This window comes from Anomaloglossus baeobatrachus, chromosome 10 (assembly GCF_048569485.1).
Source record: "Anomaloglossus baeobatrachus isolate aAnoBae1 chromosome 10, aAnoBae1.hap1, whole genome shotgun sequence".
Lineage (NCBI taxonomy): Eukaryota > Metazoa > Chordata > Amphibia > Anura > Aromobatidae > Anomaloglossus > Anomaloglossus baeobatrachus.
This window is the reverse complement of record NC_134362.1, coordinates 1,521,929-1,548,803: the sequence shown is the minus strand read 5'-3', so window position 1 is coordinate 1,548,803 and position 26,875 is coordinate 1,521,929. Positions and strand designations below refer to the sequence as shown.

The following is a 26,875-nucleotide window of genomic DNA, read 5'->3' as shown; positions in this document are numbered from 1 at the left end:
TTTGCGATTGTTTAAGGTCGCTCATAAGTGTCACACACTGCGATATTGTTAATGACGCCGGATGTGCGTCACAAACACCGTGACCCTGAAGATAATTCATTAACGATATCGTAGTGTGTAAAGCCCGCTTTAGAGTCCAGCCAATTGTAAACCCTTTGCTTACCTGGGAGTTTTCAGGCAGTCTGTTTGAGAACTTGATGGAAGAAGGATTGATCCTCTAGGAGAAGCTGGGACTTCTCAGAGAGATGGGGACATTTATGCCACTACTGGACAATTTTACCCTCTGTTTTGTGGATTATGTTATGGACCATTTGATTTGCTTGGAATAAATGCTCTTTGGATTGTACAGCCATCTCTCGCTCTGTTGATTGTGGGATATGGGAGAAGAACCCCGTCACACAGATCCTCTCAAGTTCCGTCAGGTTGGATGGTGAACTTTGGTGGACGCCATTTTCAGGTCTCTCCAGAGATGATCAATTGGGTTTAGGTCAGGGCTTTGGCTGGGCCGGTCAAGAAAGGTCACAGAGTTTTTGTGAAGCCACTCCTTTGTTATTTTAGCTGTGTGCTTAGGGTCATTGTCTTGTTGCAAGGTTAACCTTTGGCCAAATCTGAGGTCCAGAACACTCTGGAAGAGGTTTTCTTCCAGGATATCCCTGTACTAGACCGCATTTCTTTTTTCATCAATTGCAACCAGTCATCCTGTCCCTGCACCTGAAAAACACCCCCACAGCATAATGCTGTCACCACCATGTTTCACTGTTGGGATTGTATTGTGCAGGTGATGAGCAGTGCCTGATTTTCTCTACACATACCGCTTAGAATTATCACCAGAAAGTTCTATCTTCGTCTCATCAGACCAGAGAATATTATTTTTCATAGTCTGGGATCCTTCATGTGTTATTTTGCAAACTCTATGCGGCTTTCATGTCTTGCACTGAGGGGAAGCTTCCATCGGGCCACTCTGCCATAAAGGCCCGATTGGTTTAGGCTGCAGTGATAGGTGACTTTGTGCAACTTTCTCCCATCTCTCTACTGCAGCTCTGGAGCTCAGCCATAGTGATCTTGGGGTTCTTCTTTACCTCTCTCACCAAGGCTCTTCTCCCACAATTGCTCAGTTTTGCTGGACGACCGGGTCTAGGAAGAGTTATGGTGGTCCCAAACTTCTTCCATTTAAGGCTTATGGAGGCCACTGTGCTCTTAGGAACCTTGAGTAGTGCAAAAGTTGTTTTGTAACCTTGGTCAGATCAGTGCCTTGCCACAATTCTGTCTCTGAGCTCCTTGTGACCTCATGATCCTCATTTGGTGTGACATGCAGTGTGAGCTGTGAGGTCTTATATAGACAGGTGTGCGCCTTTCCAAATCACGTCCTATCAGTGTAATTACACACAGCTGCACTCCAATGAAGGAGCAAAACCATCTCAAGGAGGATCACAAGGAAATGGACAGCATGGGACTTTACATATAAGAGCTGATCAAAGGGGCTGAATACTTATAACCATGTGTTATACTGAGCAAAGGGGCTGAATACTTATAACCATGTGTTATACTAAGCAAAGGGGCTGAATAATGACCATGTGATATACTGAGCAAAGGGGCTGAATACTTATGACCATGTGTTATACTGAGGAAAGGGGCTGAATACTTATGACCATGGGATATTTCAGTTTTTCTTGTTTAATAAATTTGCAAATTTCTCTGCATTTCTGTTTTTTTTTTCTGACAAGATGGGGGATGGGAAGATGGGGGATGGGAAGATGGGGGATGGGAAGATGGGGGACGGCTGCAGAGTGCACATTAATGAGAGTTTACCAAATGGCTGCAATGAAACAAAGAGTCAAAAATGTAAAGGGGTGTGAATACTTTCCATACCCATTGTATAATACATAAATAAACATAAATCTATACACAGTTACTGTATATTTACTGACATACATAGATACACAATACACATCATACATGCACACACACAGACACATTAACAGCAGCCTTACTGACCTCCCCACTTGTCTGTCCAGCTCCTCTCGGGCATGGGGCTGTGCTGCACTAACAGACATGGCCGCACACAGTGCACACTGACACTGCTGTATACACAGGAGAAATACTCATTACTGAGGGGCATACATATTACTAGGGAGGGGGGCATACAACTCCAGAGGGGTGCATATAGCTCTAGAGGGGAAGAATTCAGCTTTTTGGTGGGGAAGCATACATCTCTGGGGGAACATACAGCTCTGGGGGGTATACAGCACCAGGGTTGGGGGACACAAATCTTCTGGGGGGTATACGGCATTGGGGTGGGGGTTGCATGTAGCTCTAGGGGGGTATACAGCACTGGGGTTGGAGGACATACAGTTCTGGGGTGGTATACAGCACTGGGATGAACATTACAGACATATTACATCCATGGTGGGCACATAGCTTGAACATTACAGACATATTACATCTATGGTGGGCACATAGCTTGAACGTTACAGACATATTACATCCATGGTGGGCACATAGCTTGAACGTTACAGACATATTACATCTATGGTGGGCACATAGCTTGAACATTACAGACATATTACATCTATGGTGAGCACATAGCTTGAACGTTACAGACATATTACATCCATGGTGGGCACATAGCTTGAACGTTACAGACATATTACATCCATGGTGGGCACATAGCTTGAACATTACAGACATATTACATCCATGGTGAGCACATAGCTTGAACGTTACAGACATATTACATCCATGGTGGGCACATAGCTTGAACATTACAGACATATTACATCCATGGTGAGCACATAGCTTGAACGTTACAGACATATTACATCCATGGTGGGCACATAGCTTGAACGTTACAGACATATTACATCCATGGTGGGCACATAGCTTGAACGTTACAGACATATTACATCCATGGTGGGCACATAGCTTGAACGTTACAGACATATTACATCCATGGTGGGCACATAGCTTGAACATTACAGACATATTACATCCATGGTGGGCACATAGCTTGAACGTTACAGATATATTACATCCACGGCGGACACATAGCTTGAACGTTACAGACATATTACATCCACGGCGGACACATAGCTTGAACATTACAGACATATTACATCCATGGTGGGCACATAGCTTGAACGTCACAGGCATATTACATCCATGGTGAGCACATAGCTTGAACATTACAGACATATTACATCCATGGTGGGCACATAGCTTGAACGTCACAGGCATATTACATCCATGGTGGACACATAGCTTGAACATTACAGACATATTACATCCATGGTGGACACATAGCTTGAACGTTACAGACATATTAGATCCACGGCGGGCACATAGCTTGAGAGCTACAGACATATTACATCCACGGCGGGCACATAGCTTGAACGTTACAGGCATATTACATCCACGGCGGCCACATAGCTTGAACGTTACAGGCATATTACATCCACGGCGGGCACATAGCTTGAACGTTACAGGCATATTACATCCACGGCGGGCACATAGCTTGAACGTTACAGACATATTAGATCCACGGCGGGCACATAGCTTGAGAGCTACAGACATATTACATCCACGGCGGGCACATAGCTTGAACGTTACAGGCATATTACATCCACGGCGGGCACATAGCTTGAGCGTTACAGACATATTACATCCACGGCGGGCACATAGCTTGAGCGTTACAGACATATTACATCCACGGCGGACACATAGCTTGAATGTTACAGGCATATTACATCCACGGCGGACACATAGCTTGAACGTTACAGGCATATTACATCCACGGCGGACACATAGCTTGAACGTTACAGACATATTACATCCACGGCGGACACATAGCTTGAACGTTACAGGCATATTACATCCACGGCGGACACATAGCTTGAACGTTACAGTCATGTTGCTTTTTGGTTTCTTGGCACAAATTCCTGCACACTGCTCCCTCCTCCAGTGTCTATAGGACGCTCTGTTTCCCTCGGCAACACCACAGTGGCAGCTAGTAAATTCCTGGTGCCCCACATGGCTGTAGCCGCGTCCCATCCCACAGGGATTCGTTTCACCACCGGACGGAGCTCCTTCACCGCTGTCTCTGTGACGACCCTCTTGCCCAGGTCCATGTTACCTCACACCTAGACCAGTCCTATTGGAGTCAGTTGCTACCCGGAAGGTCCACTAAATCAAGGCCACAACTTCTGGTCAGTCTGGGCCTATTCCTGCACCCGGCTACTGAAGAGTTTCCTTTGTCCACTTGATACGGGTTTCTTTGGGTGACCCTGAGGGTCCGACCAAATTACTCTGGACCTTTCACTATACCTCCCTCAGGTACAGCTTCTTCTTTCTACACAATGGTGTCCCTATGAAACTAAATCCCAACTGTCACCTCCCTGTTGCTGGGCAGATTTTAACCTTTAACTCCTTCAGCCCTGTTCTCTATCCCAACCCCAAGATAAGGGACCAGGGAGCAGTGACGCCTACTGGTGCTCGAAAACAATACACCCGAGAGCACACACATATAAACAACATTTCCCATATATAAATACACAAAATAACCATGACGTCTTCGGGGGGTTTGCAGAGCACTGGTCACCCTCCGACAGGGGTATACAGCACTGGGGTGGTGGGGACATACAGCTCTGGGGTGTATACAGCACTGGAGTGGAGGGGACATACAGCTCTGGGGGTATACAGCACTAGGGTACAGCGGACATACAGCTCTGGGTTGTATACAGGACTGGGGTAGAGGGGACATACAGCTCTGGGGTGTATACAGCACTGGAGTGGAGGGTACATACAGCTCTGGGGGAATACAGCACTGTGGTAGAGCGGACATACAGCTCTGGGGGAATACAGCACTGGAGTGGAGGGGACATACAGCTTTGGGGGTATACAGCACAGGGGTAGAGCGGACATACAGCTCTGGGTTGTATACAGCACTGCGGTAGAGGGGACATACAGCTCTGGGGGGTATACAGCACTGCGGTGGTGGGGACATACAGCTGGCGCTGGTGGGAAGCTTGCAGTGCTGCGGCTCCTCTTCATCTGTTGGACAGGAGCACTCGGCGCGTTAGCTCCACCCACAGATGAACTTTAATGCCCCTGTATACAGTGTTCAGCAGTGAACAGTGCATGCAAGTGCCGATTCAAAACGACGGCAGCCAGGAAAGTATGGCTGCCAGCCCGAACACTGCAGTCCCCAGAAATCGGGGCCGCAGAATACATCACTGTCACTGATGACTTTGAGTTGGTTTCCCCCGGCAGCCCCGGCACTTGCTCGTGTGTGCTGGGTGCTGAACCTGGCCCTGCCCAGGAGCTCTGCCTCCTCACTGGGGAACTAAGGACACAGAAATTGAGCATTTCCTGAAAGTCTCAGGAGTTGCACACACATCCACACACAGAGGCTGCTGGTACTGGATTGTCCTCACAGTCCCCAGACCTTAACCCAGTCCAACACTTGTGGATAGAGGTGAAGAAAAAGCCGAATACATCCCCAAGTGAGCTGACCAGTATACATCAACATTGGGAACATGGAGAAGAGGCCTGACCAGTATACACCAACACTGGGAACATGGAGAAGAGACCTGACCAGTATACATCAACACTGGGAATGTGGAGAAGAAGAGACCTGACCAGTATACACCAACACTGGGAACATGGAGCAGAGACCTGACCAGTATACACCAACACTGGGAATGTGAAGAAGAGACCTGACCAGTATACACCAACACTGGGAACATGGAGAAGAGACCTGACCAGTATACACCAACACTGGGAACGTGGAGAAGAGACCTGACCAGTGTACATCAACACTGGGAACATGGAGAAGAGACCTGACCAGTATACACCAACACTGGGAACATGGAGAAGAGCCCTGACCAGTATACATTAACACTGGGAATGTGGAGAAGAGACCTGACCAGTATACACCAACACTGGGAACATGGAGAAGAGACCTGACCAGTATACACCAACACTGGGAACATGGAGAAGAGACCTGACCAGTATACACCAACACTGGGAACATGGAGAAGAGACCTGACCAGTATACACCAACACTGGGAACATGGAGCAGAGACCTGACCAGTATACACCAACACTGGGAATGTGAAGAAGAGACCTGACCAGTATACACCAACACTGGGAACATGGAGAAGAGACCTGATCAGTATACACCAACACTGGGAACATGGAGAAGAGACCTGACCAGTATACACCAACACTGGCAACGTGGAGAAGAGCCCTGACCAGTATATACCAACACTGGGAACATGGAGAAGAGACCTGACCAGTATACATCAACACTGGGAATGTGGAGAAGAGACCTGACCAGTATACACCAACACTGGGAACATGCAGAAGAGACCTGAGCAGTATACACCAACACTGGGAACGTGGAGAAGAGATGTGACAAGTATATACGAACACTGGGAATGTGGAGAACACACCTGACCAGTATACACCAACACTGGGAACGTGGAGAAGAGACCTGACCAGTATACACTGTGAGGTAGCGTCGTCGGCTGCGCTGCAGAAGACACGGGATCCAGGCACCAAGGTTCACAGCACACGGTTTATTCCAAAGAAAAAGTCCACAATAGTACATATGTGCCTTTCCGGCAGAGAACTCAGGGAGATGTGATCACTCCCTCACACCCGGCACACCTGCCCTTGTTCCTGAATCTATTTAACCCTCCCTTCAGCCTGTATGGAAACAGCATTAACCCTATAGTGGATTATCATGGAGTGAGCACAACCGGGGCGAGACATACCGGCCGTCATAGATAACCCCGGTCACAGTCTCACAACACCAACACTGGGAACATGGAGAAGAAACCTGACCAGTATACACAAACACTGGGAACGTGGAGAAGAGACGTGACCAGTATATACGAACACTGGGAACGTGGAGAACACACCTGACCAGTATACACCAACACTGGGAACGTGGAGAAGAGACCTGACCAGTATACACCAACACTGGGAACATGGAGAAGAAACCTGACCAGTATACACAAACACTGGGAACGTGGAGAAGAGACCTGACCAGCATACACCAACACTGGGAACATGCAGAAGAGACCTGACCAGTATACACCAACACTGGGAATGTGGAGAAGAGACCTGACCAGTATACACCAACACTGGGAACGTGGAGAAGAGACCTGACCAGTATACACCAACACTGGGAACATGGAGAAGAGACCTGACCAGTATACACCAACACTGGGAACGTGGAGAAGAGACCTGACCAGTATACACCAACACTGGGAACGTGGAGAAGAGACCCGACCAGTATACACCAACACTGGGAACATGCAGAAGAGACGTGACCAGTATACACCAACACTGGGAACGTGGAGAAGAGACCTGACCAGTATACACCAACACTGGGAACATGGAGAAGAGACCTGACCAGTATATACTGTCATGATGTATGTAGTTTTCTTCATCCCATATTTTTGTATAAGATGCCATGTGATGTATTTTACCTTCTCACTGTATTTGCTGTAATACTATGTCTTGGGATGTAAGTGACCATACCTTCCCCCCAGCCTGTATCATATTGCACTCAGGCTTCAGCAGTAGCTATTATCATTGATTTGGTGGGGGTTGCATATATATATTGTTCTTCTCAGCATGGGACTTCTCCAATCTACAACTTGGTAAACAGAACAGAGCCAGCAGTCTAAAGTCCATTCATGCATCAAATGGCCAGGGGGAGGTGTGCCCACCTAAGGGGCTGATCCCAGGAGAGAAGAACATGTTAGTTCAGTTAGTTGGAGCTCGGCTGGAGAAGGACTAGGATCCATAGCTGATGCTGGATCCTGGGGTCTGTGTGTGTGGACTGTTACAGACTGGAGATCCGCGGCCACGTGGGATTGTGTTTTGTTGTTCACCTGTTGGACTCAAGGAACTCATATAAGGACCATTGCCCTAATTCCCCTGGCATTGGAATACCAGGCGGTGCCCCTGGATCTTTTGTTTTTTCTGTTGTGGACTCCTTGCAGATTTGAAGGATTTATATTTATGTTTGCTGCTTATTCTTTGTGGTTCCAATAAAGCCCTTTGGATTGTTCCTTGGCCTGGCGTCCCTCACTGCTCTGTTGCATACCCCGTCACAAACTGGTGGCAGCAGTGGGATCAGAGCAGAAGAAATGGAGGACAACGGCCAATCAACGTCTGAAACCAGAACCTCAGGATACAGGAACTGGACTGTGGTGAGCCTACAAACAAAGGCCCGTGAATTAGGTGTCGGCTACAAAGGACTCTCTAAGGAGCAACTAATTGAGGCATTGGAAAATGCTTGCCTGCAAGATGGCACCGAGGAACAATTTCCACAGCAAGGGGAGCGAAGACGGGAGCTGGAGGTAAATACCCAAAAAAGTCAATGGGTTGTGTGGTACGAGGAGGAGATGGCCTTGCTGGGAGAGGAGACCACCATAGAATATAAGATGGAGGTCATGCGTGGAGCTAAAGAGAAGGAGCGCAGGATGGAGGAGATGGCATTGCTGGATAAGCAGCTCGCTGTGGAAGCCGCGAGAGGTTCCAGACAGAGTGTAACCCCAGCACCCATCATGAGGGAACTTCCCAGGGTGTCCCGCAAAGACTTCAAGCAGTTTAATGAGGCTGCTGGTGACATTGAAAAGTGAAAGTCCTTCTTCCAGGACTTTGAGCATCAGTGTCGATTAATGGAAGTTCCAGAAAGAGAGCGCGTCCGGCATCTAGTTGGGCTCTTAGAGGGTGGAGCTGCTGCAGCCTATGGAGCTATGGACCCTCGGTGGAACTGTGAGTATGCGGATATTAAACAGACTATTCTAGAACATTATGCTGTAACGCCAGACACTTACAGGACTCAGTTCCGTACTTTAGCATGTGATGAGGAAGTGTCCTTCAAGATGTATGCCCACAAACTCAAACATCTGTGGCATCGTTGGCTGGTGGCAGAGGAGGCCTTAACCTTGGAGACCATCCTCCAGGTCCTCCTAAAAGTGCAGTTTTACTTCAAGTGCCCCGCTGAGATCCGGGAATGGGTGCGTGAAAGGAAACCAGCCACTGTGGAGGAAGCTGCAGCTCTAGCTGATGAGGCTCTCACCATCAAGCCTCAATGGAAGAAGCTGCTAGCAGAGGGAGCAAAAATGACCAGCTCCCCAACACCAGAGGTTCCTTGTCCTTCAGTGTCCAATGTTCCTGGACCTAGATCACCACCTCATGTGGATACCCGTGTGTACGTGCCTCCAGTTGTTTCTACCACATTTTTTGGAATACGACGAGGAGAGAAAGTAGAAGAGCGGAGATGTTATAGCTGTGGGCATCCCGGGCATCTGCGGGCCACATGCCCATCTATCCAGTGGAGTTATCCTCCAAATCGACAACCACCTCCAGCACCTGCACCTCCCTATCAGTCACCAAGGTCTCCTACCTACTTCTCCAGAAGGCAAACTGGAAGGAGTGAGATGCAGCGCAGATGTTATCAATGTGGGCAGTCTGGTCATCTGCAAGCTCACTGTCCAGGTGTTCAGAGGCAGAACAGCTGCAGACCACCTTTGCCTGTCCATTATCTACAGACACCTTCAGCAGGAGAGGAGCTGGATTCAGGCCCTGATGATTTGCCAAGTGACCCTGATATGTTGACTTCCCTACCAGGAGTCTATGGAGTGCGAGCCACAGCCACGCGTTCTTATGATCTTCAGCATAAACATCTACAGGAGGTTGTGCTGGATGGCCAAAAAGTTGTTGGCTTTCGTGACACTGGGGCTTTTCTCACCATCGCAGATCCCCGAGTAATTCAACCAGAAGCAATTCAACAGGGACCAGGAATTGCCATTGAATTGGCTGGAGGTACTCAGAGATATATTCCAAAAGCGAGTGTGACCCTGGATTATGGCTTTGGGGCAAAACAATGCATAATCGGTGTGATGAGCGGCCTTCCTGCAGACATACTCCTAGGCAATGATGTGGGAGATATACAATGCCGATTTGTGGGTGCAGGAAGCAGAGTTTAAGTGAAGGAGGATATAAACTGGACCCGAACATTCAACCCTACATCTTCACCATACACTAAAGAACCTGGAGCCGACACCCAAAATGCAGATGGACTGTCCAGGCAAGAGGAGCCTTGAGTCCTGTCAGCCATGCCTGCGTGTACTTAACCAGCGACCTGTAGAGGTCCCTAGTACGTACACAAGTTGGGAGGGGAAGGAATTGTCATGATATATGTAGTTTTCTCCATTCCATATTTTTGTATAAGATGCCATGTGATGTATTTTACCTTCTCACTGTATTTGCTGTAATATTATGTCTTGGGATATAAGTGACCATACCTTCCCCCCAGCCTGTATCATATTGCGCTCAGGCTTCAGCAGTAGCTATTATCATTGATTTGGTGGGGGTTGCATATATATATTGTTCTTCTCAGCATGGGACTTCTCCAATCTACAACTTGGTAAACAGAACAGAGCCAGAAGTCTAAAGTCCATTCATGCATCAAATGGCCAGGGGGAGGTGTGCCCACCTAAGGGGCTGATCCCAGGAGAGAAGAACAGTGGGAACATGGAGAAGAGACCTGACCAGTATATACCAACACTGGGAACGTGGAGAAGAGACCTGACCAGTATATACCAACACTGGGAACATGGAGAAGAGACCTGACCAGTATACACCAACACTGGGAACGTGGAGAAGAGACCTGACCAGTATACACCAACACTGGGAACGTGGAGAAGAGACCTGACCAGTATACACCAACACTGGGAACGTGGAGAAGAGACCTGACCAGTATACACCAACACTGGGAACGTGGAGAAGAGACCTGACCAGTATACACCAACACTGGGAACGTGGAGAAGAGACCTGACCAGTATACACCAACACTGGGAACGTGGAGAAGAGACCTGACCAGTATACACCAACACTGGGAACATACTGGAGTCTGATGGAGCCCAGGAGTCAGGCAGAGGTGAAAGCCAAAGGTGGATTTACAAAATAATAAAATAATAAAAATTAAAATGTAGATTTTTAGGGGTAACACAGTAGCAATGCGGTGACAGATGAGAATCTGCAGAACTAATCATCTGCTAAATATCTACAAGTCACATTTATGTATGAGATTGTGTATAAAATGAAGGGCGTCTCACGCTCAGAGCTGTAAAGGACAGAGATATGGAGCCAGAAAGTCACAAGGGCAAAACATTGTTACTCTTTTGCTTATCACTGTATATACTTAAAGCTAAGTATATGCACAACAAGTCTGTAAAGTTTATTAATTCATTATATGCATAGATATAACAGATAACTGTTACAAACTTCTACAACAGTGTCCATAGATCTGACACTGGCAATAAGGGGTACTTTGCACGTTGCGACATCGCTACTGCAATATCGTCGGGGTCAAATCGAAAGTGACGCACATCCGGCACCGGTAACGACGTCGCAACATGTAAAGCCTAGGAGAGAAGATGAATGAGCCAAAAATCGGTGATCTGTCTCACGTCGTTCATTTTCATAATGTCTGTGCGTCCGCAGGTACGATGTTGTTTGTCGCTGTGTGTGAAGCCGCAGGACCGACAAACATCTCCTTACCTGCACCTGCCGTCCACCGGCAATGCGGAAGGGAGGTGGTGGGCAGGATGTTTACATCCCGCTCATCTCCGCCCCTCAACTTCTATTGGCCGCCGATTAGTGACGTCGCGGTGACGCCGAACGCACCGCCTCCTTGAAGGAGGGATTCTTTGGCAGTCACAGCGACGTCGCCGACCAGGTGAGTGCGTGTGAAGCTGCCGTAGCGATAATGTTCGCTACGGCAGCTATCACAAGATATCGCATGTGCGACGGGGGCCGGTACTATCGCGCGCCGCATCGCAAGCATCGGCTAGCAATGTCACAGTGTGCAAAGTACCCCTTAATCTCAGCAACAATGTCGATTTTCTGCTCCTCACTGCATTGCTGGCTCTTCCTCCTCTACCTGCATGATTCATGTGATGAGCATGAACTATTTGTGTCTTTAGTGTGTAATGAGACGCTTTGTGATGGATTGATCCCGGCGTGCCGCAGCCATGAGAAGCTGACCGCCTATTACCAGGATGAGTCCTGCTGCCCGCGATATACATGTGGTAAGATCTGCTGCTGCTTTCTAGGCGAGCGTGGTGCCTACATACATTATGTAGTGGTGAGATGACCCTAGAGTCTCGTGTCTTATACTTGGAGCCCTTACCATAGCGGTTAGAGAACACAACTTTATTCAAAGTTCTTTCTTGCAGAGTGTGACCCTGAAAAGTGTGACCAGGCAGATGGGCCAACTCTGTGCCGTGAGGACCAGACTCTGTTCGCTGTTCACACCAATGAGTCCTGCTGTGTAAGATACTTCTGTGGTAAGTGCAGATCTGAAGTGGCCGGTGTCATACGGATCATGCAGTGGTATCTGCAGCTCAGCACTGTTATTTTTATGTGTGCAGGATGTAATGTCTGCTCCCATCCCGCACCCACCTGTCAGCAGGGAGAAATCCTCACTGTGAGCATCAACATGACCGAGAGATGCTGTCCCCGCTTCCAATGCGGTATGTTCCCGGAAGGGTCCAACATCAGACTTATACAATGGCCCTGAACTGCAGTGACTTTGGATAGCTTTGAGGAAATGCATGTGTGCATTAGATTTGATCCTCTGCTGATTTTGCAGTTTCCCCACCTACAAAAGATGGAGCGGTCTGTAATTTTTTATCGTAGATAATTTCAACTGTGACAGACAAAATAAGAAAAAATCCAGAAAATCCCATTGTGATTTTTAAATAATTAATTTGCATTTTATTGCATGATAAGTATTTGATCATCGACCGACTAGTGAGAATTCTAACTCTCACAGAATTTTTTCTTTAAGAAGCTCCTACTCTGCACTCATTACCTGAATTAACTGTACCTGTTATAAAAAGACACCTATCCACAAACTCAATCACACTCCAACCTCTCCACCATGGCCAAGACCAAAGAGCTGTCTAAGGACACCAGGGATAAAATTGTAGACCTGCATAAGGCTGGGGTGGGCTACAGGATAATAGGCAAGCAGCTTGGTGAGAAGGCAACAACTGTTGGTGCAATTATTAGAAAATGGAAGAAACACAAGATGACTGTCAATCTTACTCAGTCTGGGGCTCTATGCAGGATCTCTCCTCATGGGGTAAGGATGATTCTGAGAAAGGTCAAGAATCAGCCAAGAACAACACAGGAGGACCTGTTCAATTACCTGAAGAAAGATGGGACCACAGTCTCAAAGATTACAGTTAGTAACACACTGCACCATCATGGATTACAATCCTGCAGGGCACACAATATCCCCCTGCTTACACAGCATATGTCCAGGCCCATTTGAAGTTCACCAATGACCATTTGGATGAGACAGAGGAGGCATGAGAGAAGGTCATGTGCTCAGATAAGACCTGTGAGACTCATGTGGGATTAGTGGATGAGGGCAGGTATATCTCACCCCGGTATCGGTCCTATGTGACTTAGCCTGGCCAGGATCACCTGGCTACTAATGGATTAATGGGAGGTGAAGGACGGAGGTAAAAGGAATCTGGGAAGTTGGGGGAGGGTCTCCATCTGGGAACACAGTAAGCCTGGCTGTGTAGGAGACACTTGTGAGGAGCAGTGCCTGATGTTTGTATGGTTTAGCTGGAAGGGAGAAGCCCTCCAGTTGGTAGTTAGGATAACACTGTGTATAGTTAGTGCCGGACAGGCAAGGATTTATTTTGTTGGTGTTTTTTTTCTTTTTGTTTATGCTTCACTGCAATAAACCTGACCAAGCGTCAGTTACACCTTGAATTCGGCTGTCTGCCTGAGGTGAATACGTGCCCTTTGAACCCAGCAAAGGCGATCCCGGAGCGTGTTATCACATTGTGGTGGAGAACGCGGGCAGCACGTTACAGCGCATCATAATGGATGACGTGGTGAAAGCGCTGGTACAATCCGCAGCTGTGCAGCAGGAGGCTAATCGCTTGATGTCGGCACAGTTGAAGGAACTGGTGGAATCGACGGTTAAAGACCGCCAACTTTTGCAGCAGGTGGCGCAGCGTCTGGCGACCATACCGGAGAATAATGCGGAGGCTGACCAGAGGGTGATTCATGTGAGTCGGTGCTGGCAGAAATTAACCACAGAGGACGATGTGGAAGCTTACCTGACCACGTTTGAACGGACGGCGGAGCGGGAAAAGTGGCCAAAGGAGCGATGGGCCGACTTGCTTGCACCGTTTCTGGCAGGTGAGGCCCAAAAAGCCTACTTTGATCTTGAGCCTGAAGCAGCGCATGACTTTGATAAACTAAAAGCCGAGATCCTTGCCCGGCTGGGAGTGACGACGGCCGTGCGAGCACAGAGAGTTCATCAATGGACTTATCAGCCCGATAAACCACCGCGGTCACAGATGTTTGACCTCATTCACTTGACCAAGAAATGGCTACAGCCCGAGGTTTTGACGGCGCCAGAGATGGTACAAAGAATCGTTCTGGATAAATACCTAAGAGCTCTACCGCCATCTCTGAAGAGGTGGGTAAGCCATGGAAACCCCACGACAGCGGATCAGCTAGTGGATCTAGTGGAGCGTTATTCCTTGGCAGAAGGACTTATGGACGATGCTACACATCCTCGCTCTTCCCCTTCTCGACGAGGATCTGGTAAGACTGTTCCAGGGTCATGGGGAGGAGGAAAATATCCTAAGGCAGTGGAGGAGGAAAACAGGACTGCTGGCCCTGTGAGGGCTAAGGTGCCAAACTATGGTCTCAGCAAGGGGCCCGTGAGGTGTTTCCGCTGCCAGGAGTTGGGCCACATTGCTGCAAACTGTCCAGTAACTGCAGAACCGATGCAGTGTGATGTCACGGACTTTGAAAAACGCAGGGCTATGGTTGCACGGGTAGTGTGTGTTGCTGCATGTCAAGGCGATATGAAAAAACACCTGTGTGAAGTGTCCATTGATGGCAATACTGTTGTTGCGCTGTTGGACTCGGGGAGTGTGGTGACTCTGGTAAAGGCCAGTCTGGTAACAGTCCCGATGGGACCGTCAGATAAATTTTCTGTGACATGTGTGCATGGAGACACCTGCTCGTACCTCACAACGGTCTCCTGCATTACTACGCCCTATGGGTCTGTGCATCATAAGGTGGGACTAGTACCAGCACTATTGCATGATATCATTTTGGGCAGGGATTTTCCCCACTTCTGGCAGTTGTGGGAGAACCAATTAGTACCCCAGGGTAGCCGCACGGATGATCCTTCTCCCACACCTTGTGTGGGCCCGGAGCCACTAGAGGATGCCCCACAAGAGGGTTCAGAGGAGGAATCCGCTGAAAACAACCCCCAGTTCCCCTTTTCAGTTCTGGCGGGTGATTCCGATGAACCCGGGGCAGAGGCGGACACGGGTGGCTGTCCCCCTTCCTCTTGGCTGAATTTGGAAGTCCAGAAAGATGACTTCCAAAGTGAGCAAATGAGAGATCCTACCCTTACTCAGGCTATAAAAAATGTTAAAATGATAAACGGGGTGCAGGTGGATGCAGGTACTAGGCTGGCTTACCCCTACATGGCCCTGGAGAATGACTTTCTCTATCAGATAGAGAAGAAGGAGATGACACAGTACAACGATTGGTTGTGCCGAGAGCCTACAGGCGGAGAGTGCTGGACCTGGCACACGGACACATGATGGGGGGACACCTGGGGGTCCAGAAAACTACCGAAAGGATATTACACTGTTTTGTTTGGCCCGGCATGCATCACGATATTCGCACCTATTGCGAGTCTTGTCCCGACTGCCAAATGTCTGCGCCTAGGCCCCGTTTCTGTAGCCCCTTAGTACCTCTGCCTATCATCGAGATCCCATTTGAGAGAATTGGGATGGATTTAGTTGGACCCCTCCCCAAGTCTGCACGAGGACACCAGCACATCCTTGTCATCTTGGATTATGCCACTCGTTACCCCGAGGCCATCCCTTTGCGTAACACGGCCACCAAGACCATTGCCAAGGAGCTGGTCCATGTGTTTAGTCGGGTTGGTGTCCCAAAACAAATACTCACAGACCAAGGAACCCCCTTTATGTCTAAAGTAATGAAAGAACTCTGCAGGCTGTTACAAATAGCACAGTTACGCACCTCCGTGTATCACCCTCAAACGGACGGACTGGTCGAACGGTTTAACAAAACTTTGAAACAGATGCTCCGTAAGGCGATAGACAAGGACGGGAAGAACTGGGACTACTTACTCCCGTATTTGCTTTTTGCCATCCGGGAGGTGCCCCAGTCTTCCACCGGGTTCTCTCCTTTCGAGCTTCTGTACGCCCGACGTCCCCGTGGACTGTTAGATGTCGCTAAAGAAACCTGGGAGGGACAGGTCACCCCGTTCAAAAGCGTAATAGACCATGTAACCCAAATGCAGGACCGTATTGCGGCGGTGATGCCCATCGTTAAAGAGCATATGATACAGGCTCAAGGAGCACAGAAAAGGATTTATGATAGGGGGGCCAAGATCCGTACTTTTGCACCCGGAGATAGGGTGTTGATCCTGGTCCCCACGGCAGAAAGCAAATTTCTGGCAAAGTGGCAAGGCCCCTTTGAAATTAAGGAACGGGTGGGTGAGGTAAACTACAAAGTGTACCAGGCTGGTAAAAGGAAGCCTGAACAGATTTATCACGTGAATCTGATAAAACCCTGGAAGGACCGTCCAGCTCTGTCAGCAGGTCTGGCCCTTCCGGTCTGCAAGCAGACCATACCGGATGTCGGGACGGCGGAGACTCTGTCGGAGCGGCAAAAGACCGACGTCAAGCAGTTTGTAATCAACAATCACGAGTTTTTCTCGGAAAAGCCCGGGCAGACCACTCTCATTAAACATGACATCATAACAGAGCCTGGGGTAACAGTTCAGGTAAAGCCCTACCGAATACCGGAGGCTCGGCGGGAAGCTGTCTCCCGAGAAGTGAAGACCATGTTGGAGTTAGGTGTAATCGAGGAATCGCATAGCGCCTGGTCGAGTCCGATTGTGTTAATACCGAAACCAGACGGCTCCATTAGATTCTGCAATGACTTCAGGAGATTAAATGCGGTCTCCAAATTTGATGCATACCCTATGCCACGGGTCGATGAATTAATAGATCGGCTTGGAAAAGCCCGGTATATCACGACCCTAGACTTAACGAAGGGCTATTGGCAGATCCCGCTAACAGAGGCCGCTAAAGAGAAAACCGCGTTTTCTACACCGGAAGGTTTATACCAGTATGTGTATATGCCGTTTGGACTACACGGGGCACCGGCAACCTTTCAAAGGTTGATGGACCGAGTCCTGAGGCCCCATAGGCAGTATGCTTCTGCGTATTTGGATGACATAGTCATTTACAGCCTGGACTGGGAGACGCACCTCCAGAAACTAGAGGCTGTGATTGAGGACCTGCGGGAGGCGGGTCTAACAGCAAACCCCAAGAAATGTCATATCGGGCTGGAAGAAGCCCGGTATTTGGGATACGTAATTGGGAGGGGAATTGTTAAACCCCAGATTGACAAGATACAAGCCATTCAGAAATGGCCGCAACCAGTCAACAAGAAGCAGGTGAGAGCGTTTTTGGGAATAGCCGGCTACTACCGACGGTTCATTCCCAATTTTGCGGCTACCGCTGTTCCCCTGACGGACCTTACCAAAGGGAAAGACTCTGTCATGATCAAATGGACCACGGCAGCCGAAGAAGCCTTCCATAACTTAAAACTAGCTCTTTGCTCTCAACCTGTGCTAATGACTCCTGACTTCCGCAGCGAGTTCGTGGTCCAAACGGACGCTTCTGATGCCGGTATAGGGGCTGTATTGTCACAACTGAAGGACGGAGAGGAACATCCGGTCCTTTATCTTAGTCGGAAACTTAATAAGCATGAACGCAACTCTGCCATAGTGGAAAAAGAATGCTTAGCCATTAAGTGGGCTCTAGAGTCCCTTAAATATTACTTGATTGGAAGGAAGTTCCGGCTGATCACTGACCATGCCCCTCTCAAGTGGATGCACTTGAATAGGGAACGGAATGGCCGAGTGACCCGGTGGTTCCTTGCACTTCAGGCCTACCGTTTTACAGTGGAGCACCGCCCGGGGGTGCGGATGGGGAATGCTGATGCCCTGTCTCGTGTGCACTGTTTTGTGGGTGCCGTTGCTCAGCTGCAGTGGTCTGAGCAGAGGGGGGGGATATGTGAGACTCATGTGGGATTAGTGGATGAGGGCAGGTATATCTCACCCCGGTATCGGTCCTATGTGACTTAGCCTGGCCAGGATCACCTGGCTACTAATGGATTAATGGGAGGTGAAGGACGGAGGTAAAAGGAATCTGGGAAGTTGGGGGAGGGTCTCCATCTGGGAACACAGTAAGCCTGGCTGTGTAGGAGACACTTGTGAGGAGCAGTGCCTGATGTTTGTATGGTTTAGCTGGAAGGGAGAAGCCCTCCAGTTGGTAGTTAGGATAACACTGTGTATAGTTAGTGCTGGACAGGCAAGGATTTATTTTGTTGGTGTTTTTTTTCTTTTTGTTTATGCTTCACTGCAATAAACCTGACCAAGCGTCAGTTACACCTTGAATTCGGCTGTCTGCCTGAGGTGAATACGTGCCCTTTGAACCCAGCAAAGGCGATCCCGGAGCGTGTTATCACAGACCAAAATAGATATTTTTGTTATCAACTTCACTCACCATATTTGGAGGAAGAAGGATGAGTGCAACTCCAAGAACACTGTCCAAACCGTGAAGCATGAGGGTGGAAACATCATACTTTGGGGGTGCCTAGCCAGTCTTCAGACCTGAACCCAATAGAAAATATGTGGAGGAGATGAAACTCAATGTTGTCCAGTGACAGCCCCGCAACCTGAAAGATATGGAGAAGATCTATATGAAGGAGTGACCTGAAAGATCTGGAGAAGATGTGTATGGAGGAGCGACCTGAAAGATCTGGAGAAGATCTGTATGGAGGAGGAACCTGAAAGATCTGGAGAAGATCTGTATGGAGGGTTAGGGTTAACCTGAATAATGTGGAGAAGATCTGTATGGAAGAGTGACCTGAAAGATCTGGAGAAGATCTGTATGGAGGAGTGACCTGAATGATGTGGAGAAGATCTGTATGGAGGAGTGAACTAAAAGATCTGGAGAAGATCTGTATGGAGGAGTATCCTGAATTGATGTGGAGAAGATCTGTATGGAGTAGTGACCTGAAAGATCTGGAGAATATCTGTATGGAGGAACGACCCGAAAGATCTGGAGAAGATATGTATGGAGGAGCGACCAGAGAAATCTGGAGAAGATCTGTATGGAGCAGTGACCTGAAAGATCTGTAGAAGATCTGTATGGAAGAGTGACCTGAAAGATCTGGAGAAGATCTGTATGGAGGAGTGACCTGAAAGATCTGGAGAAGATCTGTATGGAGGAGCGACCAGAGAAATCTGGAAAAGATCTGTATGGAGCAGTGACCTGAAAGATCTGTAGAAGATCTGTATGGAAGAGTGACCTGAAAGATCTGGAGAAGATCTGTATGGAGGAGTGACCTGAAAGATCTGGAGAAGATCTGTATGGAGGAGCGACCAGAGAAATCTGGAAAAGATCTGTATGGAGCAGTGACCTGAAAGATCTGGAAAAGATCTGTATGGAGGAGTGACCTGAAAGATCTGGAGAAGATCTGTATGGAGGAGTGACCTGAAAGATCTGGAGAAGATCTGTATGGAGGAGCGACCTGAAACATCTGGAGAAGATCTGTATGGAGGAGCGACCAGAGAAATCCGGAGAAGATCTGTATGGAGCAGTGACCTGAAAGATCTGGAGAAGATATGTATGGAAGAGTGACCTGAAAGATCTGGAGAAGATCTGTATGGAGCAGTGAGTGACCTGAAAGATCTGGAGAAGATCTGTATGGAGCAGTGAGTGACCTGAAAGATCTGGAGAAGATCTGTATGGAGGAGTGACCTGAATGATGTGGAAAAGATCTGTATGGAGTAGTGACCTGAAAGATCTGAAGAAGATATGTATAGAGGAGCGACCAGAGAAATCTGGAGAAGATCTGTATGGAGCAGTGACCTGAAAGATCTGTATGGAAGAGTGACCTGAAAGATCTGGAGAAGATCTGTATGGAGCAGTGACCTGAAAGATCTGGAGAAGATCAGTATGGAGGAGTGACCTGAAAGATCTGGAGAAGATCTGTATGGAGGAGTGGCCTGAAAGATCTGGAGAAGATCTGTATGGTGGAGCGAGCAGAGAAATCTGGAGAAGATCTGTATGGAGGAGTGGCCTGAAAGATCTGGAGAAGATCTGTATGGTGGAGCGACCAGAGAAATCTGGAGAAGATCTGTATGGAGCAGTGCCCTGAAAGATCTGGAGAAGATCTGTATGGAAGAGTGATCTGAAAGATCTGGAGAAGATCATTATGGAGCAGTGACCTGAAAGATCTGGAGAAGATCTGTATAGAGGAGTGGCCTGAAAGATCTGGAGAAGATCTGTATGGAGGAGTGACCTGAAAGATCTGGAGAAGATCTGTATGGAGGAGCGACCAGAGAAATCTGGAGAAGATCTGTATGGAGCAGTGACCTGAAAGATCTGGAGAAGATCTGTATGGAAGAGTGACCTGAAAGATCTGGAGAAGATCTGTATGGAGCAGTGAGTGACCTGAAAGATCTGGAGAAGATCTGTATGGAGCAGTGAGTGACCTGAAAGATCTGGAGAAGATCTATATGAAGGAGTCGCCAAAATCCCTGCTGCAGCTTGTGCAAACCTGGTCAAGAACGACTAGAAACATTCGACCTCTGTAACTGCAGACAAAGGTTTCTACTGAATATTCAGTTCTGTTTTTCTATTGTATCAAATACTTATTTCCTGCAATAAAATGCAAATTAATTATTTATCAACCACACACTGGGATTTTCTGTCTTTTTTTTATTCTGTGTCAGAGTTGAAGTGTAAAATCTCAGACCTCTCCATTCTTTGTAGGTGGGAAAACTGCAAAATCGTCAGAGGATCAAATCCTTATTTTCCCCAATGTATATTTTCACAATCTAAACAAACCTTAGGGGCACTTTGCACACTACGACATTGCAGCTGCGATATCGGTGGGGTCAAATTGAAAGTGACGCACATCCGGCGTCGTTGTCGACATCGGAGTATGTGATTAGTTTTTAATACGATTAACGAGCGCAGATGTGTCGAAATTGTATGATCGGTGTAGTGTCGGGCATTTCCATAATGTCACTGCAGCGACGTTACGATGTTGTTGCTCGTTCCTGCGGCAGCACACATCGCTGTGTATGAAGCCGCAGGAGCGAGGAACATCTCCTACCTGCGTCCCGGCTGCAATGCGGAAGGAAGGAGGTGGGCGGGATGTTTACGCCCCGCTCATCTCCGCCCCTCTGCTTCTATTGGCCGCCTGCTGTGTGACGTCGCTGTGATGCTGCACGACCCGCCCCCTTAGGAAGGAGGCAGGTCGCCAGCCAGAGCGACGTCGCAGGGCAGGTAAGTGCATGTGAAGCTGCCGCAGCGATAATGTTGTCTACGGCAGCTATCACCATGATATCGCAGCTGCGACGGGGGCGGGGACTATCGCGCTCGGCATCACAGCATCGGCTTGCGATGTCGTAGTGTGCAAAGTACCCCTTAGAGTCATTATATGACATCGAATAATGACCCAAAGGCTTTCATGTTCTTGCATTTAACTGCACCCAAATCCGTTCTCTGACTACATGAGCCCCGCGATGTATTCTGTGATTACTCTGTTTCCCAAGTTAAGATTTTCATCTCCCTTCTAGTGTGTGATCCAGCTCAATGTCCTGATATCACATGTGACCTGGGAATGTCGGCACTGGAGATGTGGACGCCAGACAACTGCTGCCCGTACAGAACATGTGGTAAAGAATCTAAAGTGCTGCAAAATGTATAACTATAATACTGCCCCTATGTACAATATAACTACTATAATACTGCCCCCTATGTACAATATAACTACTATAATACTGCCCCCTATATACAAGAATATAACTACTATAATACTGCCTCTATATACAAGAATATAACTACTATAATACTGCCCCTATGTACAATATAACTACTATAATGCTGCCCCTATGTACAATATAACTACTATAATACTGCCCCCTATATACAAGAATATAACTACTATAATACTGCTCCTATGTACAAGAATATAACTACTATAATACTGCTCCTATGTAGAAGAATATAACTACTATAATACTGCCTCTATATACAAGAATATAACTACTATAATACTGCCCCTATCTACAATATAACTACTATAATACTGCCCCCTATGTACAAGAATATAACTACTATAATACTGCCTCTATACACAAGAATATAACTACTATAATACTGCCCCCTATGTACAAGAATATAACTACTATAATACTGCCTCTATACACAAGAATATAACTACTATAATACTGCCCCTATGTACAAGAATATAACTACTATAATACTGCCCCTATATACAAGAATATAACTACTATAATACTGCCCCTATGTACAAGAATATAACTACTATAATACTGCCCCTATGTACAAGAATATAACTACTATAATACTGCCCCTATGTACAAGAATATAACTACTATAATACTGCCCCTATGTACAAGAATATAACTACTATAATACTGCCCCTATGTACAAGAAAATAACTACTATAATACTGCTCCTATAAAAAAAGAATATAACTACTATAATACTGCTCCTATAAAAAAAGAATATAACTACTATAATACTGCCCCTATGAACTAGAATATAACTACTATAATACTGCCCCTATGTACAAGAATATAACTACTATACTACTGCCCCTATGTACAAGAATATAACTGCTATAACACTGCCCCTATGAACAAGAATATAACTGCTATAACACTGCCCCTATGTACAAGAATATAACTACTATAATACTGCCCCTCTGTAAAAGAATATAATTACTATAATACTGCCCCTATATACAAGAATATAACTACTATAATACTGCCCCTATGTACAAGAATATAACTACTATAATACTGCCCCTATATACAAGAATATAACTACAATAATACTGCTCCTATGTACAAGAATATAACTACTATACTACTGCCCCTATGTACAAGAATATAACTACTATAATACTGCCCCTATGTACAAGAATATAACTACTATAATACTGCCCCTATGTACAAGAATATAACTACTATAATACTGCCCCTATGTACAAGAATATAACTACTATAATACTGCCCCTATGTACAAGAATATAACTACTATAATACTGCCCCCTATGTACAAGAATATAACTGCTATAATACTGCCCCTATGTACAAGAATATAACTACTATAATACTGCCCCTATGTACAAGAATATAACTACTATAATACTGCTCCTATGTACAACAATATAACTACTATAATACTGCCCCTATACACAAGAATATAACTACTATAATACTGCCCCTATGTACAAGAATATAACTACTATAATACTGCCCCTATGAACTAGAATATAACTACTATAATACTGCCCCTATGTAAAATAATATAACTACTATAATACTGCTCCTATGTACAAGAATATAACTACTATGATACTGCTCCTATATACAAAAATATAACTACTATAATACTGCCCCTCTGTACCAGAATATAACTACTATAATGCTGCCCCTATGTACAAGAATATAACTACTATAATACTGCCCCTATGTACAAGAATATAACTACTATAATACTGCCCCTATGAACTAGAATATAACTACTATAATACTGCCCCTATGTACAAGAATATAACTACTATACTACTGCCCCTATGTACAAGAATATAACTACTATAATACTGCCCCTATGAACAAGAATATAACTGCTATAACACTGCCCCTATGTACAAGAATATAACTACTATAATACTGCCCCTATGTACAAGAATATAACTACTATAATACTGCCCCTCTGTAAAAGAATATAACTACTATAATACTGCCCCTATATACAAGAATATAACTACTATACTACTGCCCCTATGTACAAGAATATAACTACTATAATACTGCCCCCTATGTACAAGAATATAACTACTATAATACTGCCCCTATGTACAAGAATATAACTACTATAATACTGCCCCTATGTACAAGAATTTAACTACTATAATACTGCCCCCTATGTACAAGAATATAACTGCTATAATACTGCCCCTATGTACAAGAATATAACTACTATAATACTGCCCCTCTGTAAAAGGATATAACTACTATAATGCTGCCCCTATGTACAAGAATATAACTACTATAATACTGCCCCTATGTACAAGAATATAACTACTATAATACTGCCCCCTATGTACAAGAATATAACTACTATAATACTGCCCCTATGAACAAGAATATAACTACTATAATACTGTCCCCTATGTACAAGAATATAACTACTATAATACTGCCCCTATGTACAAGAATATAACTACTATAATACTGTCCCTCTGTAAAAGAATATACCTACTATAATACTGCCCCTATGTACAAGAATATAACTACTATAATACTGCCCCTCTGTAAAAGAATATAACTACTATAATACTGCCCCTATATACAAGAATATAACTACTATAATACTGCCCCTATGTACAAGAATATAACTGCTATAATACTGCCCCTATGTACAAGAATATAACTACTATAATACTGCCCCTATGTACAAGAATATAACTACTATAATACTGCTCCTATGTACAAGAATATAACTACTATAATACTGCCCCTATGTACAAGAATATTACTACTATAATACTGCTCCTATGTACAAGAATATAACTACTATTATACTGCTCCTATGTACAAGAATATAACTACTATAATACTGCTCCTATGTACAAGAATATAACTACTATAATACTGCCTCTATATACAAGAATATAACTACTATAATACTGCCCCTATCTACAATATAACTACTATAATACTGCCCCCTATGTACAAGAATATAACTACTATAATACTGCCTCTATACACAAGAATATAACTACTATAACACTGCCCCTATGTACAAGAATATAACTACTATAATACTGCCCCTATGTACAAGAATATAACTACTATAATACTGCCCCTATGTACAAGAATATAACTACTATAATACTGCCCCTATGTACAAGAATATAACTACTATAATACTGCCCCTCTGTAAAATAATATAACTACTATAATACTGCTCCTATGTACAAGAATATAACTACTATGATACTGCTCCTATATACAAAAATATAACTACTATAATACTGCCCCTCTGTACCAGAATATAACTACTATAATGCTGCCCCTATGTACAAGAATATAACTACTATAATACTGCCCCTATGTACAAGAATATAACTACTATAATACTGCCCCCTATGTACAAGAATATAACTACTATAATACTGCCCCTATGAACAAGAATATAACTACTATAATACTGTCCCCTATGTACAAGAATATAACTACTATAATACTGCCCCTATGTACAAGAATATAACTACTATACTACTGCTCCTATATACAACAATATAACTACTATAATACTGCCCCTATGTACAAGAATATAACTACTATAATGCTGCCCCTATGTACAAGAATATAACTACTATAATACTGCTCCTATGTACAACAATATAACTACTATAATACTGCCCCTATGTACAAGAATATAACTACTATAATACTGTCCCTCTGTAAAAGAATATACCTACTATAATACTGCCCCTATGTACAAGAATATAACTACTATAATACTGCCCCTCTGTAAAAGAATATAACTACTATAATACTGCCCCTATATACAAGAATATAACTACTATAATACTGCCCCTATGTACAAGAATATAACTGCTATAATACTGCCCCTATGTACAAGAATATAACTACTATAATGCTGCCCCTATGTACAAGAATATAACTACTATAATACTGCCCCTATGTACAGGAATATAACTGCTATAATACTGCCCCTATATACAACAATATAACTACTATAATACTGCTCCTATGTACAAGAATATAACTACTATAATACTGCCCCTATATACAAGAATATAACTACTATAATACTGCCCCTATGTACAAGAATATAACTACTATAATACTGCCCCTATGTACAAGAATATAACTACTATAATACTGCTCCTATGTACAACAATATAACTACTATAATACTGCCCCTATATACAAGAATATAACTACAATAATACTGCTCCTATGTACAAGAATATAACTACTATACTACTGCCTCTATGTACAAGAATATAACTACTATAATACTGCTCCTATGTACAAGAATATAACTACTATAATACTGCCCCTATATACAAGAATATAACTACAATAATACTGCTCCTATGTACAAGAATATAACTACTATACTACTGCCTCTATGTACAAGAATATAACTACTATAATACTGCTCCTATGTACAAGAATATAACTACTATAATACTGCTCCTATGTACAACAATATAACTACTATAATACTGCCCCTATATACAAGAATATAACTACAATAATACTGCTCCTATGTACAAGAATATAACTACTATACTACTGCCTCTATGTACAAGAATATAACTACTATAATACTGCCCCTATGTACAAGAATATAACTGCTATAATACTGCCCCTATGTACAAGAATATAACTACTATAATACTGCCCCCTATGTACAAGAATATAACTACTATAATACTGCCCCTCTGTAAAATAATATAACTACTATAATACTGCTCCTATGTACAAGAATATAACTACTATGATACTGCTCCTATATACAAAAATATAACTACTATAATACTGCCCCTCTGTACCAGAATATAACTACTATAATGCTGCCCCTATGTACAAGAATATAACTAC

The 26,875-nt window shown here is 45.1% G+C and overlaps 1 protein-coding gene across 1 annotated transcript in view; it reads left to right on the top strand.

Moving 5' to 3' along the window:
- The window catches only part of OTOG (otogelin), a 595,066-nt gene that overhangs the window by 512,608 nt on the left and 55,583 nt on the right, over nucleotides 1–26,875 (top strand). The window contains exons 43-46 of the mRNA XM_075326471.1: nucleotides 12,009–12,113; nucleotides 12,261–12,371; nucleotides 12,456–12,557; nucleotides 21,776–21,874. Coding sequence (XP_075182586.1) covers nucleotides 12,009–12,113; nucleotides 12,261–12,371; nucleotides 12,456–12,557; nucleotides 21,776–21,874 — 417 coding nt within the window. The remainder of the gene's footprint in view (nucleotides 1–12,008; nucleotides 12,114–12,260; nucleotides 12,372–12,455; nucleotides 12,558–21,775; nucleotides 21,875–26,875) is intronic.